The sequence below is a fragment of the Lactuca sativa genome, chromosome 7, assembly GCF_002870075.4.
Source record: "Lactuca sativa cultivar Salinas chromosome 7, Lsat_Salinas_v11, whole genome shotgun sequence".
Lineage (NCBI taxonomy): Eukaryota > Viridiplantae > Streptophyta > Magnoliopsida > Asterales > Asteraceae > Lactuca > Lactuca sativa.
In genome coordinates, this window is record NC_056629.2 from 53,528,760 (window position 1) to 53,546,457 (window position 17,698).

General features: G+C 33.7%; 1 protein-coding gene across 1 annotated transcript; it reads right to left on the reverse strand.

Moving 5' to 3' along the window:
- Positions 1 to 3,708: 3,708 nt before the first annotated feature.
- On the reverse strand, positions 3,709 to 6,983 carry LOC111905650 (enhanced ethylene response protein 5). Its single transcript, XM_023901345.3, has 13 exons — positions 6,521 to 6,983; positions 6,287 to 6,423; positions 6,091 to 6,184; positions 5,917 to 6,006; positions 5,693 to 5,758; positions 5,467 to 5,556; positions 5,334 to 5,390; positions 5,164 to 5,225; positions 4,996 to 5,083; positions 4,829 to 4,905; positions 4,671 to 4,745; positions 4,461 to 4,566; positions 3,709 to 4,217 (listed from the first exon to the last, which is right to left on the reverse strand). The coding sequence occupies exons 1-13, from the start codon at positions 6,689 to 6,691 to the stop codon at positions 4,086 to 4,088; spliced, it is 1,245 nt and encodes a 414-aa protein (XP_023757113.1). The 5' UTR covers positions 6,692 to 6,983; the 3' UTR covers positions 3,709 to 4,085.
- Positions 6,984 to 17,698: the final 10,715 nt, after the last annotated feature.

The following is a 17,698-nucleotide window of genomic DNA, read 5'->3' on the forward strand; positions in this document are numbered from 1 at the left end:
TCAACATTTTTTATTTTCTCAATTGAACCCACCTATATAGGGAAATGTTATTTGGAAAACAAAAAAACCCTAAAAATACCCTAAAAATCATAAAAATGCATAAAAAAATACCTAGAGATCACAAAACTTTTTTTTGACATTTTTTATGAAAAAATCGCAGGTTTTTAAAGAAAATCAGTGAAAAAAAATTTGAAAAATAAACTTTTTTTATAAAAAAAAAAAATTGATTTTTTAATTTTTTTCAGCGAATTTTTATAAAAAGCTGCGATTTTTTATAAAAAAATTCAAAAAAAAGTTTTGTGATCTCTAAGTATTTTTTATGCATTTTTATGATTTTTAAGGTTTTTTGTTTTCCATAGAACCGAAATCTATATATATATATATATATATATATATATATATATATATATATATATATATATATATATATATATATATATATATATATATATATATATATATATATATATTCATGAGATTTCTTTATCGTACAAAATATTAGCCAATTCAAAAGTTATCGATAATTTTTGTTAACAAATTTTATTAAATGCATAATTTGAAAACATTATTATATGAACATATGATTAAAAGCATATAAATCTTGTATAATTTTGATAAATAAGTGTGGAGTTGTGGATCAAGAAGTAATTGGGCCAATAAACCAAAATAAGAAGACCCGAAGCCCATTGGAGGTACAAACGTCAGAAAGTCGTCGTCGTCACTGATTACTGAGAACCGTCGTCGAGATTTCAATGGAAAGACCTCCGCCACCACCACCGCCCCCTCTGCCGCAACCACCGAAGGAAACTCTTGCTCGAGGTTATAAATTTGTCTGGCGTATTCTTCTCATTTCTAACCTTGCTCTCGGAGGTCAGCCCACCTCTTTCGTTCTTCCTTTCTCTTTTTGATGCACTCACAGCTTGTTTCAGAATACTGAAGCATGCGTATATAGCATCTATATCTCAATTTCATTTATTTCATATGATTTATGCGATCCGTTTAGGTTTAGGTAGAATGCGATTTAGACGTAATCTTAGGGTTTGATGATCAAACGCCGTAAACTTAAATTTTAACTTTTCCCCTTCCATTTTATGTTTGGATAATCGTGCACGACTCTAAATCCGACATCATTAGGTGCTAAATTTCGCTGTAAAGAAAAATGCGTATATGCCGTAGTGAACAGAAACTAGTTATGAATATTGTATGTTTCAAATTGGGAAGCAATTAGGGTTTCATACAATCCATTATGCAAAGATAAATTTGTTCCCAAGAATTCCCAATTGGTTTATACATCAAGTTCAAGATAACTAGTTGAATCTAACTTTGGAATAATTGGATTACTTACATCATGAGTATGTACTTTGTTCATAGAATCACAGTTAACATTCATTAGTTCTTCATCTTCTTATGAGAAATACACTGAAATCTGAGAAATAATGGGCACATATAACCTGTGTTTATTTCTTAATTTACAGCATACATATTTACAAGGCCAAGAAAGAAAGAGGCAATGAAAAAAGATAAGAAAGTTAATGTAGTTCATGAGATAAAAACCATTCCTGATTCTGAAGAACATGAACATACCACAACCCCTGTTTATGAACCTGAGAAGATTCCAATTCAAGAAAATCAATGGTCTAAATCCTTCAAGTGGTAGTTAGTATTTAGTATTTACAACTTGTTACAATAATCGATATCAAATTCAAAAGCTCTTTTTGATCATCTTATAGGTGTTTTTTATAAAGAATGTGACTTGTGGTTGATGATTAGATTAGGTTGAGGAACAAAGAAAGAGAAGAGAATGACTGTTGGTTTATTATATTTTGGTGGAAATCAATGGTTGTGCTTCCTGTTCCTTGTTATCTATGTTGTTTATTCATTTTTTTTTTCTTTAAATCTTTTGAGCAAATAGCACCAAATAGCAATGATGTTACTTATTCCCAATTTACCCTTGATGTGATCATAGTTTTAAGGTATTGGTTGTCACCAAACAATCATTTCTGGTTTTATTTGTTCTTTGTGGACATGCACATGGAAGGGTTTTTTTTGTCTATGTGGGTCATTGGCAAATTTTGATTTTGTTCATACTATTTCTATTTCCAAATTCCTAGTGGTGTCCATGTGGGTTAACTTATATTAATTATTGAAATTATTGAAAGAGAAAATGACAAAAACAAAAAATATCAACTTTTTTAAAAATTAAGGTTGTGTATAGTTGCGGAAAAATTGGCTGTTTTCGGAAAAAAATTTCCAAGAAACTGAGAATTTTGAAAATGCGTTTAATTCGTGTATTTTTTTTCTAAATTTTTCACGGAAAATTAAAGAAGTTGGAAATTTTTGGAAAACTGATAATAACTATTTTCCGTATTTTTTTAATTCCAAAAAATATATCATAGTATTACCGTTAATAGTAGGAATTTATTGTTTACTATGTACACATTATAGTATTGAATTTTTTCAGTATATATTTTACCATTAATCTTATATAATTCGTTTAAAAGATACAATTTCAAAAAATATATATTATTACATACATATAAAATAACTTTACAAATAAACTCAAATATTTAATGTACAAATATATAGTTATACATGCATATAAAATTTTGTTTTACATAAATATGTGTTTTTTCGTATAAGTAGACATTTCAGAATTTGCATACATATTTTTACATTTGAATACTATAATCTGATCATAAAGTATACATTGTTACATTCAAATATATAAATATATAAATACTAAATTATCCAAGTTAGAGCGACTAGTAGTTTAATTTCTTCTAAAGTAATGGATAATTATATATTCAATTTTGTACATATAAATGTAATAACTTCGGCTAAAATAATAGATAATTGGTATTTATATATTTATACATTTAAATGTAATAATGTATATTAATACTATTGGGTGTGGGCAATGGAGTTATGATGTCAAATATTGCCACCTTATATTTAATATATTTTAACATGTTATAACATGAAGTGGGAGTCGTGTTCATATGTTATAACTTGGTGTTAAGAGAAGAGAGAAAGAGAGAATAAAAGAAAGAAATAATTTGATTGGGTGTTGCCCTATGTTCTCATTACCACATTTCATAATGCCACATTTGATAACTTGAGACGGAGACGGTGTTCCAGCCGTGATAATAGTGTTAAGGAGCCTCCACGTAGGCAAAAACCCCCCCTCCATGGGCCGTACCGAGTAGTCTAAATCTTCAAAGTTGTCTTTATATATATAGGGAAGGGTTATATGTAAAAAAAAAAAAAAAAAAAAAAAAACTACTTAGATATCACAAAACTTTTTTGACTTTAAATACGAAAAAATCACAGGTTTTTCTTCAAATACTCTGAAAAAAAAAACAATCGATTTTTTTTTCAATTTGAAGAAAAAGCTGCAATTTTTTCATTTATAAAATCAAAAAAAAAATTGTAGTATTTTTTTTATGTACTTTTATGATTTTTAGGGGTTTTTTTAGGGTTTTTTTGTTTCCCATAAAACCTAAACCTTTGTAATCATCTACTTTGAACAAATTATATAAAATTAATGATAAAAATATGTAAACAAAGATTTAATGGTAAATTACATACAAAAAATTAATAATATAATATATATATGTAATAAACAATAAAATCCACATCAACATCCACATGACATGCCACATCATCAACAGCTACCTGGCTTATGACCTATTAGTATAGTTAACAGTATTTTTGAACAAAATGTAAAGTCCAATGATAATATGAAGCTATAGTTGATCGGTAATACATGTGAACAAATAATTTCGTACAATTCCTCTACTTTGGTAACCTTCTAAGTCATTTTCCCACAAAACTTTTGTTCCAAAATGAAATGGAACAAGCCTCATCATCAAAACCAAACAAATCCAAAATCCCACAATAAAGTGTTAAATTACAAGATTTATAATACTTAAACTAGTAAGCTGCAATTTCTACCTTCCTCTTCAAACAAAACTAATTCTTATAAAGTAGTTTCTTAAAATACACATTTTTTATAAATGCTGCCTAAATGCACATATCTGAAATCTCTCAAAATTAAGATCCGTGTTTTGTTGTTTGGATTCTAATTATGAATTAATCGGCTTCCCATTTAATTTGGGGAATGGATCTTGTTTGCTTAAAACTGCCACTTTGCTCTTGTGAGCAAAGTACCCTTTCACCAAATTCTTGTATATCAATATTGACATTATGCATTCAACCTGTCAAACAACTCAAACTATAAGGACCAAACATGTAACATTCACAAACTCTAGTTTACAACTTATCCAAATCACAAGTATCTACAACTTACCAAGGGACTGTTTGATAATGGTAATTTTCAACAATAACTTTTGTAAATCATAAATAAAATTCCAACCAAATTTGTTTGTTTAAAAAAATTGGATTATTATTTTTCAAAAGTGGGTTTTTATAATCATATTTAATTTAATAAATCTTTTTACCTCATCCAAATCCATCTCCATCTCAAGCCATTTCAATGCTTTAACAATTACTTCTAATTTAATCTGGTGCGCCTTACTAGGGTCCTTCTCCTTTTGTATAAAATATCTGCCACATCAGCACAAATCAAATCAAGTAATCAACACCATTATATATTTATTTTTATATCCTACAAAAATTCTAACAATATTATTTTAGAATTAATAACTCACATTTTCTTCACCAATCGTTGATACACCTGAAGCTCTAGCTTCTCAAGAACAAGATATACACCCGATCTCAAGAATCTTTTTTATGTAACAACACAACATATTTAATTTTCCAAAAAAAAAAATTGGTTAAAATTATTTTTTATTTAAAAAATATATACCGATCTTCATGCTCTTCAAGTGCATGCCTAAGAAGGCGTAAATCACCTCTCCTCATAGCTACCACAATGTCACTATACTGTAATATGATTAGAAAGTAAATAAATAAATAAAAAATACATTTTTGTAATTATATTTAATATAAAAATTATTTATTTTATAAGAATACCTCAATCAGGTTATACTTCTGAAGGAGTGTTCTTTTAGGTAAGATCCCTATCGAAAGCTTCACAGGTATTAAATATTTCAAAATCATCCTGTTTCAAAAAAAAATTAAATTAAATATTATTATCTTACGATAAATAAATTACTAAATTACATGAAATGGAAAACAAACCTAATGTTTGCTTCACTTTGAGGGTCACAATGTGATAAGGCATACGATAATTTATGATCAGCCTAAAGAATAAAGAAAACAAAAATATAATTATTAAATAAATATTTTTCCAATTAAATGAGATTTTAAAAAAAAAAAAGTTATAATTAGGGAATGTGGGATTAATTTACAGCTGGAAAATTTTCGTTGAGCACTTCCAAACGACCAGTGTAGTACATGTAGGTTACCTGTAACAAAATATAAAATATTATTTAATTAACAATAACAAATATTTTATATTAATTAGAATATTTAATTTCTTACCTTATCTCTAACAGGAAATTCCTCAAAATCAAATATTCGTGCAGTTTCAATGCTTCGAATCACACTTCTACAAAGATGAACAGTTCCAAGCTGCAATATGAGGTGTAAACAATATAATTTTTAGTTTTTTTTTCTCAACATAAATATTACAAAATAAAGTAAAAACCCTAAAAAAAAGTTAATTAGGAGAAGTTAAAAGGATGAATAAAATGTAAAGAAGTGTCACCTTGAAATAAACTTTGAACAATTGGCAAGTGACATAAAGTGCTCCAACACGTTTTGGTCCTTTTCCCTACAATTAAAATACCACATTCAACAATTGCATGAAATAGCAATGTACTTATATTTTCTTTAAATATATATTTTATATTATTTTCCATTTTATGTTTTATTTAAATAATTGTTGCTTAGAAATTAGAATATAATTGTAGGATGAAGTGAAAGACATACAGCAAGAACTCCAAACACTTTCATAAGGAAGGATCCAGCTGCTTTTAGTTTCTCTGGAGTCTTTCCATTTGAAGCCAATTCTCTATCAGCCTAAATGCATAATACACAACTTCAACAAGGTCATTTTTGTCATTTTACATGAACAAGAGTAATGAAACTGTTTCTTAATCTTACCCTCTCAGCAAGAATCCTAATTTCATATACAACTACATACAAAGCTTCTAATGCCCATGCTGATTCCCAGTTTCTGAATTCCTGAATGAAAGCACTGAATAATGTTCCATAGTAGCATACTATCAGTAAGATGAAATTGACAAAAGTAAAGAAAAACAAAAGAGAATTCAAACATCAAAGTGGATATGAAAAGTACTTTGCAGATTTTTCAAATGCTTGATATGATTCAGCAAAATGGCTGACTCTATAACTCTGCATAGCTCGAAATAAAGGAGAGACTATTTCCGCATACTGGGAATACTTGTCTGCTTGTCTGATCAATCTGTTAGCATCCTGGATACATAAAAATCGATAAGGATACTGGATACATGAATCCTAATGAACAATTGAATCTACATGGAAATCACTGGAATTATATAATTGATTCGACCTGGAAGAGATTGAGGGCATCGGCGAGGGCGAGAAAAGATGGAGATTCGGAGGACAGCGAAAGAAGTTGTTTGAGAGATGTGCCGTCTTGGTACGAAACGACGTCGGCGAATCGATTCAAATACTCTGTTATCCTTCTGTGTGCATCTCCCATGCTCATGTATGACGCCATTGCTAGCTATTCTTCAGCCCTTCTACTACAAGTCTTCCGGTTTCCGATCTTTTTATGTATGTATGTGGTGATGTAAAGTGGTGAAGATCTGGTTAGGGTTTTTACGAACTGATAAAAATTGGAAAGAGGAAAGACGATTAATTGCAAACAAATTGTAGAAATTGCTTCGAATTGGCAACGACTGTTGTTCATGTACACCAACCCTCGAGTAGAAACCTGCACACAGGTGAATTGATACACATGATGCTGTACGAGGGTTTTGGAATGGATGTATTCTTTCTTGACTAGTGTTTTTGTTATTTGACTTGCAAAAAAATAAATAAATAAATAAATAATACCAAAATATTGCGGTTAAAAAAAAAAAAACACCAAAATAAAATCATGAGAAAATTGCAATAAAATGATGAGAAAATTGCAAGAATTGTCATGTACACAAATTTTGTGGGTATAATCGATCAAACGTCCATGACTCTACTACCAACTTACTCACCGACGATGGTGGTGATAGTATTTTTTTTATATGTTCACATCATCTCAATCGAGCTTTCTTCAATTTTTTGTTAATGTTTACGACTCCTAATTGAATTCTTATCGTCGCATTTGGTTTCCTGGGTAGTAAAATTTTGCTACAAGTCCACTTCTAAATGAATTCAAATGTTATTTTGAATTCATATCTTTATATTTAGTTATCTCTATCTTTAGTTTCTGTTGCTAGGATTGTTATCTTTACGCTTTATTAGTTTCACCAGATATTGTATTTAAAGTTTTTTGAGAAATCAATCAAGATCAAGTTATCGTACTATCATTTTTTTCATGGTATCAGAGACAATCGATCCAACCTAAAAGAAAACCCTACCATGGGCACCGGTGGTGAAGAAGGCTCCAGCAAGAAAGACAATGAAACCACAAATATCGACTCCAATTCACCTTATTACCTGCATGCGTCTGATTATCCTAGACAAATGCAAGTGAATGACATTCTAACTGATAGCAATTACAGCGATTGGTCACAGGAGATGACAAATTTCCTGTATGCAAAGAACAAGATGGGATTTGTGAATCAAACCATCGAGAAACCAGAAGAAAACGTTGTTGAATACTTGATGTGGATGAGGTGTGATGCCATGATCAAAGGATCGCTCACCACAGCAATGGAGAAAGGCATCAGATCCAGCGTGAAGTATGCCTCCACATCAGCAGAAATATGGGCAGATCTCAAGGAACGTTTTGGAAAGGAGAGCGCCCCTCGTGCTTATGAACTAAAGAGAACACTAACTATTACACACCAAGATGGAGCTTCTGTTTCTACCTACTACACTAAGATGCGAAGTATATGGGACGAGATTCAATCAGTGTGCCCTCTGCCCTCGTGCACATGTGGAAAATGCTCCTGTAATATTGGGAAAAGATTGACTAAGTCTAAAGAAAAGGAAAGATTGTATGAATTTCTTTTGGGACTGGATGATGGTTTTTCGACTGTCAGGACTCAAATCCTCACATCGAAACCTACACCAACACTTGGAGAAGCTTACCATCTAGTCGCTGAAGATGAACAGCAACGTGCCATCTCAGCCACAAGAAGGATGCCTCATGATGCAGCAGCGTTTCAAACCTTCGGCATAAAGAAACGTGATGCATCGGCTGAGGTTGTAGATTCAAGAAACAGGGGCATGCCCAAGGAAACGAAACGCACAAACCAAGAAGTGGAACACTGCACAGTACGTGGGAAAAATGGGCATAACAAAACTGGATGTTTCAAGGTGATCGGATATCCAGAGTGGTGGCAGGGAAAGGGCAAGAAAGAAAAGGAAAATCCAAGAGCCTCTTGGGCCAATGCTAATTCGAGTCCTATTGCTGGCCTCACGAATGAACAATATCAAATGTTGATCAAGCATCTCACCATTGGCAAGAAGGTGGAAAACAATGATGATGCAGGTGCAAGTGCAAACTTGGCTGGTAAGACAATAAAAAGTGAATCTTGGATTATTGATACAGGTGCAACAGAACACATGACTGGTGATCAAAGTTTGCTTGAAAGCAAAATAAATTTTAGTTATGAAGCACCCGTTTCCATTCCTAATGGTGCCTTGATTCCGGTTGAAGGAAAAGGAAATAGCAGGCTACCAAATGGCATGGAACTTGGGAATGTGCTATATATTCCCTCATTCAATTGCAACCTTCTATCGGTAGGACGTCTAACAAATGACTTGAACTGTGTTGTGACATTTTTTCGTGGTTTTTGTGTTGCACAGGACTTAGCCACGAAAAAATTGATTGTTGTGGGTAAGCGAGAAGGAGGGCTCTATCGGATGGATTCTGAAGAAAAGATGACAAGAGCTATAGCAAGTAGTCAGAATATTGAGATTTGGCATAGAAGACTTGGGCACGCATCAGAGTCTAAACTGCATAGAGTTGATTTTTTAAAGAATTCTAGTTTTAGTCTGAAAAATAAAAATTGTGATTCTTGTGTAAAGGCAAAACTCACACGATTACCATTTCCCATTTCATCTAGTAAGACAATTGATTGTTTTGAATTAGTGCACTGTGACATTTGGGGTGCATATCGGACACCTTCTTTTAATGGGGCTCGTTATTTTTTAACTATAGTTGATGACCACAGTAGAGCTGTTTGGGTCTTTCTCCTCAAACACAAGCATGAAGCAAGTAAAGGTTTGATCGAGTTTTCTAACATGGTTAAAACACAGTTCGAAAAGAAGATAAAAAGAGTAAGAAGCGATAACGGTGGGGAGTTTGTTTCACATATTATGAGTGACTTTTATGCATCAGAAGGGATTATGCTTGAGACATCTTGCGTTAAAACCCCCCAACAAAATGGAATAGTATAAAGAAAACACCAGCATCTACTTGAAATTGCTAGATGTTTGAAGTGTGAAGCGAAATTGCCCACCAAATTCTGGGGGGAATGTGTGTTGACAACAGCCTACATCATCAATAGGTTGCCATCTAAAATAATTGATCACAAAACACCTTTTGAAATTTTGTTTGGCAGAAAACCCGATTACACCCACATGAAAATTTTTGGATGTTTGGTGTATACTAGAAATACAGAAACAAGAGGAGATAAGTTCGAAGTCAGGGGGAGACCTGGGATTTTCGTGGGATATCCTCAAGGTCAAAAGGGGTATCGTGTCTATGACTTGGAGACCAAGAAAATTGTTGTCTCGAGAGATATCTGGTTTTTTGAAGAAAACTACCCTTATGCCAACATCAAGCATGATTCTGATGCAACCAATGATCAAGATCTTTTTGAACTTGATGTCACCGTATACGATGACCCGCAGTTGAATATTACACCACAGCAACATCGTGCAATCGAAGTTCATGCTACCATTGCAACTGAACATCAAGAAGATGATCAAACACTTACCTCGGCAAGCATAGATGACCATGACGCTACAAACGATCACCACGATAGTAATGAGCAGCAACATCCATTCCTTCAGCGAGGTACCAGACCAAAGACACTACCAAAAAAATATGAGGGCTTTCAAGTTGATCTACCTCCTTCGATCAACAATACTCTTCCTACATCTGATCAAGCTTCATCAACGGAACACTCTTTAACTAACTATGTTTCTTATGACAGGTTTTTTGACAGCCACAAAGCATTCCTGTCTTCCATTAACTCTCACTTGGAACCAAGATGCTTCAAGCAAGCAGCAAAAGATGTCAAGTGGAGAGAGGCAATGAAGAAGGAGATCGAAGCTTTAGAAACTAATGGTACTTGGACTCTTGAACAACTACCTCCTGGTAAGAAGGCTGTTAGATCTAAGTGGGTATATAAGGTTAAGTATAAACCAAACGGTGACGTGGAACGCTACAAAGCCAGATTAGTGGCAAAAAGGTATACTCAAACAGAGGGCATTGATTTTCATGACACTTTTGCCCCTGTTGCTAAGCTCGTCACCGTCAGAACATTACTAGCCATCGCAACCAAGAAGGATTGGATTGTAAACCAACTAGATGTGAACAATGCCTTCTTGCATGGCGACTTGCAAGAAGAAGTTTACATGAAGGTCCCTGAAGGTTTTGCAAATGAAGGTGATAACCGGGTATGCAGGTTACGAAAGTCACTTTATGGACTTCGCCAAGCGTCACGTAACTGGTACCAAAAATTCACCTTGGCCTTAACCCAAATGCACTTTGTACAGTCTCATACTGATGCCTCACTTTTCACGTATAAGAAGGATGGTGTTTTTGTGGCAGTCTTGATTTATGTGGATGACGTCATCATAGCCGGTAACAGTTGCGCTAAAATACAAGCCACAAAATTTGAACTTCATCGACGTTTCAGTATCAAAGATCTGGGTCCTATCAAATATTTTCTAGGCATTGAGGTGGCCAAAACAGCCGAAGGTCTTGTGCTCAGTCAACGAAAATATACTATCGACATCCTAAAGGATTGTGGAATGGAAGGATGCAGACCTAGTTCCTTTCCAATGGAGCAAAACCTCCAACTTGATCATAGTACGGACAGCTTACCAGTAGAAGCAACTCAATATCGTCGTTTGGTTGGGCGCCTCCTATATCTTCAAGCAACTCGACCTGACATTGCATATGTTGTTAATATGCTTAGTCAGTTTGTGGCCGATCCAAGACAAACTCATATGAATGCTGCCCTTCGGGTCCTTCGCTACCTCAAAACTACTCCTGGGCAAGGCATATTGTTGCCTAGAGAAGGGGGGCTAAAACTTAAGTCATATTGTGATTGTGACTGGCTTGGTTGTGCCTACACAAGGCGATCAAGAACCAGGTATTTACTTGTCTTGGGTGGAGCACCAATCTCTTGGAAAACAAAGAAACAAACGGTGGTCTCGCGCTCGTCAGCTGAAGCGGAGTATCGTGCAATGGCAATCACCGTTAGTGAGGTGTTGTGGGTTCGCTGGTTATTAGATGTCTTACAAGCACCTCAATTGAACGCCACTCCACTCTTTTGTGACAATCAAGCGGCTAGACAAATAGCTAATAACCCTGTCTTTCATGAACGCACGAAACACGTTGAAATGGATTGTTATTTCGTCCGTGAACGTGTTGAAACTAATGAAATTTTACCGGTTCGAATAGACACTCAACTTCAAGTGGCTGATTTGTTCACTAAAGCATTGGGAGGAGAAAGACTACGCCTGTTGATGAGCAAGCTGGGCATTAGAAACTTACACGCTCCAGCTTGAGGGGGAGTAAATGAATTCAAATGTTATTTTGAATTCATATCTTTATCTTTAGTTATCTCTATCTTTAGTTTCTGTTGCTAGGATTGTTATCTTTACGCTTTATTAGCTTCACCAGATATTGTATTTAAAGTTTTTTGAGAAATCAATCAAGATCAAGTTATCGTACTATCAGTTTTTTCAACTTTAGCATCCTCATTTTTGTTACTTTCATCTTTCTCTAGCGATCTTTTTTTTCTGTTCGGCCAAAATTTATCTCCATACATCATGAGAGGTCTAATAGTTACTCTATAAAACTTTTCTTTCAACTTTAATAGATCTTCATGTCACATAAGATTCCTAAGGGGCTATTTATTTGGTCTCTTAATCATCTCATAAAGAAGTTGGCTCTGGATCGTTCAGATTCACATTCAGATTCAGAGCGTTTGGCTGAAATGTTTTTTGCCTCTTAATCGGTCAGATATGGAAGAAAATGGTCTGGATCGGTCAGATAAACGGAGGAGTCTGGATAAAAACTTTTCAATGTGATACCCTTGCCCTACAAACAAAACAAAATGTCTGCCACTATTTTTCTTCCCTCTCTTCTTATATCGAGCAGTATTCCCTCTATCTCCCTTTGTCAGGCGTCGATTCTCAATTGTCCAACGGACCTCCGGTAGCGCCGCTCCGCCTACGCCTTCATTGCCTTTGTCCTTGCCGCCTCCCCCTTCGTTGGTAAGATTTCTACCCTGTTTCTTTGTTGTCGATTTTTTATACATCTTGTTGATCGATTTTTCAAGCCCTTTCTCAGACGTCGATTCAGTTTTATCTGTGTTATTGCTTGCTGTGTTTTGTTGTTGGATTTGTATGAAATCAATTTTGTCAAGCCCTAAATTTTGTTATCTTTTTGCTTGCATTGTGTTCTTCTTGAGTTGTTGTCATTGGACCGATGGTTTTCAAAGAAAAGGAAGAAAAAGAGATCAACATTGATAAGAAAAGTGATTGTGTTATGAGATTCTTTCTGCCTTCATTCTTGGAATCAAATTAGGAGCAAGCATTAGGATACTTTATTGGTATGTTTATGTGGACAATATTTGCAAAAAGACGACCAATTGCCCCTGAAGATTATGCTATGAAACATGTGCTTCTTAATAAATCCTCGTCAAATGAGAAGCAATAAGTAAGAAAGAAACATTTCACTACTTTTTATAGATGTTATTCCATATTTCTTGTGAATTGTAAATGGATTTTGTTTGTGGTGAGCTTGTTATTGTGTTACTAAATTTCAGTTATAAATAACTTGTATGAATCTAGTGTTTGTCTTGTTTCTAAATTCTAATTATGTTATGCACAAGATGATGATGGTTTTTTGGTAGTGTATTGTTTTTTTTTCATTTAAAAAAAAATCTAATTGAGATGTTAGCCTCAAATCACACAAATAGTTTAGAGGGGTAAAATGGTCATTTTCATCATCAAGAGACGGACATTCAGATGTCTGATCAAACATAAATTTATCATTGAGATACATATTTATATAGAGCCTCTGCATCATCCAGGCCTCTACATCATTCAGGTATGAATGATCCATATGCTACCAAACAGCCCCTAAGTCCTTCCTCTATTTTAACCGATATGTCTTTATATGATGGGTGACATTTATATCAACACCCTTCCTTTATGGATCGTGGATCCCAAAATATTAGAAGCTATCATTCAGGGGAAGGGTTTGATCCTAGATACTTACATCTACTCCTTTATCACTCGTAACCCCACTAAAATTGCACTAAAGATACTCTATTTTAGCGAAGTGGATTTGTATCCCTTTTTCTTCTGATGTCAACCTCCATGTGTTCAACCTAGCATTTAACTTGGTCTTGGTTTGCACCACCAACACGAAATCCTCAAAAAAAAAGTATACAACAACGCATTCCCCCTATGGATCTCATGTGACATCTCATCCAAGATCAAGGTGAAGATATACAGACTAAGAGTCGAGCCCTGATACAACTCAATATCATTTGAAAATGACTTTGTGTCACCTACTAGGGTACGCACACAAGTTGTTGAGCGATAATACATATCATGTATGGCTATAATATATCTCTTGGGAACTTCTCTAGATTATAAGGTCCTCCAAAATGCCTCGAGATACACTATATCATAAGTCTTCTCCAAGTCAATGAACACCATATGTTGGTCCCTATTTCTTTCTTTGCATTTCTCTATAAGGCATGTAAGGAGATAAATCGTCTCCATCGTTGACTTTTCAGGCATAAAATCAAATTGGTTTTCTGAAATGAAAGTGATCATATGCCACACAGCCTTTAAGACTCTCTTCTACAATGGTATGACTAACGAGCTTCATACCTTTATTGTTATCGTCACTTTGAATTGCAGAAAAACATAAAAGAGCATGTGGAAATAAGTTGTCGAAAATCATGTGCAACAGTTAATTTTTTCTTTGCAAAGTAAAAGAGTGAACTTACTTTTTGTGTTTGAAGTGCATCTTACTATCGATGAAAGGAAATAAAGTTTTTTTGGTCTAAAAGTTAGATAAACTAAAGTTAAGGGTGAAAAGTCAGTTGTTGAATTTCGTGTCTTTATGTTTGTATAACTATTACATAAATTGGAGGACTGGAAGTTTACACATGGATAAAAATATAACATAAAATCTAAGATTGGCTTTATAATAATTTATTTTATATTTTCGAGAGATTAAGATGACGATAACAGAGCAACCTATAATGTATTGGATCTATATGCTCAAGAATCATTATTGAATGATATTCATAATAACATATGATCCTATAGGGTTCCATCATTAATCAAGTTGACATATATTGAATATTTATTATTAATATGATTATTAGTAAATATAATCAACTCTTGTATTGTAGCGTCCCGTTTTCCATTTTCTAGTTAAATAATCATATAATGGAATAAAGGAAGTATATAATAAATAATAGTAACAATAAAGGGTAAATAAATAATAAGTAAAACAAAATTAAAATAGTTATTAAACTGTAAATGAAATTCTTTTAGGTTGGTATGGACTAAAATTATCAAATTTGTAATGTGGTATGAAAAGGAATTTGTATTAAGGGACCATATGCGCCGGTTTGGCAAAGGAGGAGGACCAAGTATGAAACATTTGGTTTTAACCTGTGAAATCAACAGGATTTGGAACTCCCGTCGTTCCTGGCTGTAAGGCATCCTTAGGTCACACATGAAATCGTTTAACCCTAGAGGTCTAGGCGACGCAATTGATTTCATCGAGCGAGCGAGCGAGAGAGAGAGAGAGGGGGGGGAGTTATAAGCATCGTCGGAGGAGAGGAAGGGATTATCAGTGAGTGTGTGTGTATGTGTGTGTGTTGGAAGTTCCATCGGAGAATGAGAACATTAGGGAGTGTGAGCCAGAGGTTAGGACCGAGTCAGTGGAGTTACAATCACATTTATTTTATTTTTCTCTCTTTCTTCCATCTATCTCCTAGGAGCACCAAAGTTATCATCGTCGGCAACCTCCTACTACCGGTATCTGCCATCTACCACCACCACCGACCAATAATGGTGGTTGTGTGTGTATTGTGATAGTTTAAGATTGTAACCGTTTGGGGGAGGGTTTGTAGCTAGGCCTAAGCATTATATCCCATTTTTCTTTATTCCTTTATAACATTATACTTTATGGTGGTTTTGATCGTCGTGTCACTACCATGGACCACCCTAGCACCCCTATCTGACCACCATGAGGTGGTGGTTATGTTTGACCTTTGTTCCAACTTAATGGTTTTATGATAAAGATTAATGGGCTAAGTTGCAAACTTAACCCTTACCAAGAGGTATTATGAATTTATGTGATGTCATCATTAGTTTAAGCCTTTGTTTAGCCAAGTTCTTAAGACTTTAAGACACGTTAGTATACTCATCTTAATAACCTGTTATGAGTCCCTTTTAATCTATCAAGAGTTTTAAGGTTAAAGCTTAACCATTAAAGACCTAATGGAAGATTAAAGCACGACTAAAGCCTAAAATTTGATGTCTTTATCTTTAAGGCATTATACTTTGATTGGTGGTTTTTGAAGCCCCTTTGAGGGTCATTAAGCCATTAAGAATTGTATTAGAATTCAAGCATATAATTTTCCATCTTTAGGATTGTTTCCATTTAGGGATTAATAGGTTAAGAAGCTAACTTAACCCAAAACAATAAGTTATGTGTTGTGAAATACACTAATATGTCCAGATCTTTGAAAGATCATGTCATAGTCATGGATAATCGTTTTTGGTCGAAACCAGTCCCCAATGTTTTGTATGTGAGTCTACTTCATTTCGTTAGTTTTGTTTGAAAAATAGAAATGACTCTAACTAGGGTGAAAAGTGTCATTTTCACTGACTGGTCTGAATTTAGTTGCATTAACATGTTGTTTTGTAAAATCCATTGTAAATTGTAGAAAAATCGTATGGACTTGTGCAAGTAATCCCTAAAAAGGTATTGACCTGAACTTCAAGAATATGGATTCGTAATCTGGTTTAGATGGGTTTAAGGAGTGAAAAATAGGTCTTTAATAGGCTATTATTTGGGGCTAAAATCTACAAGTTTAACCTGGTAGTTTAATTACATGTTTAGGGTGAATTGTAGCTATTTTTAATCTTGATTGCTATTCGTAGGACTGTTGAAGGGTGACTTGGTGTGAGTGGATTTCGAGTTGTAGTTGGTGGCTTACTCTGCTACCGACTCGCGTTGCCCCAATAACTCAGTTGTGTACACAACGTTTTCCATGTATCAAACCTTAAGAAATGTCTCTTTGAGGACACTCTAGTTGTACCTCTCGACGAAATCCAAATTGACGCCCAACTCAACTGCGTCGAAGAACCAATCGAGATCATGGATCGTGAAGTCAGGAGGATTAAACTGTAACACCCACGTTTCTTGCTAGGCATATCCTATAAAATATGTATTTACGTCGGTCGACGATTGTAACCATTTAAGAATAAGTGAAAGATAATTATTCAACTATATGTTATATGCGTGGACATTTGACAAATATTATGTATATATAATATTTGTGTACAAAAAAATTATTTAAAAAAAAACTTAATAAATATGACTAAAACAAACGTTAAAAATAAAAAGATTATTTATGATAAACAATCTTAACGAAAGTTGTAACGAACCTAAAATTACAAATTATATGTTATAAGATGTATTTGGTCTAAATACATTTATGGGTGAACTCACGTAGTGAAACGATAATTTTTCTGTTACACCCGTTTTTCGATAATAATTGACCGGGTACGTTTTACGACGTTAGCTATTGATTATAAATGATTTGGATAAAATTTTATTATAAAGGGTATAATGATTTTATTATTAAATAGATAATGGACTATAGTGTAACTTGAAAAATATATTGTGTTAATACAAGAATAACTGAGGGACCATAAATGTAATTATAATTGATTTGTGAATTGCAAACCACATACACGTAAGAAATATAAGAAAGGTCGTACATATTTTACTAATTAAAAATAACACGTGTTGTTTAAATATGTGATCATACAACTTCATTTAATAAAATGGGATACATGTTTTGTTTTTCTATTGACTCTTGTAACTAGAGTTATACGTGTCAATAATTTTAAACAGGTAAGCATTTTAAACACCATGCGAAAGATAAGAGATAAGTGGTTTGAATTCTAGTATAAATAGCAACATCTTGAATTATTTTCATATATCAACGAAAATCTTTCAAGAAATTATTTTTGGATATCACTTCACATATTAGATGTTTTAGGCAATATAATAAGTTGGCAAACAGTGTTGAGCTTGGAACCATAATAGTAG

Coding starts and splice junctions, on each gene's coding strand:
- LOC111905650 (XM_023901345.3), bottom strand. CDS start 6,691: ATGGCGTCATACATGAGCATGGGAGATGCACACAGAAGGATAACAGAG. Junction 5,759..5,916: donor AAGTGTTTGGAGTTCTTGCT/GTATGTCTTTCA, acceptor TTTTAATTGTAG/GGAAAAGGACCAAAACGTGT. Junction 5,557..5,692: donor TGTTCAAAGTTTATTTCAAG/GTGACACTTCTT, acceptor CTCATATTGCAG/CTTGGAACTGTTCATCTTTG.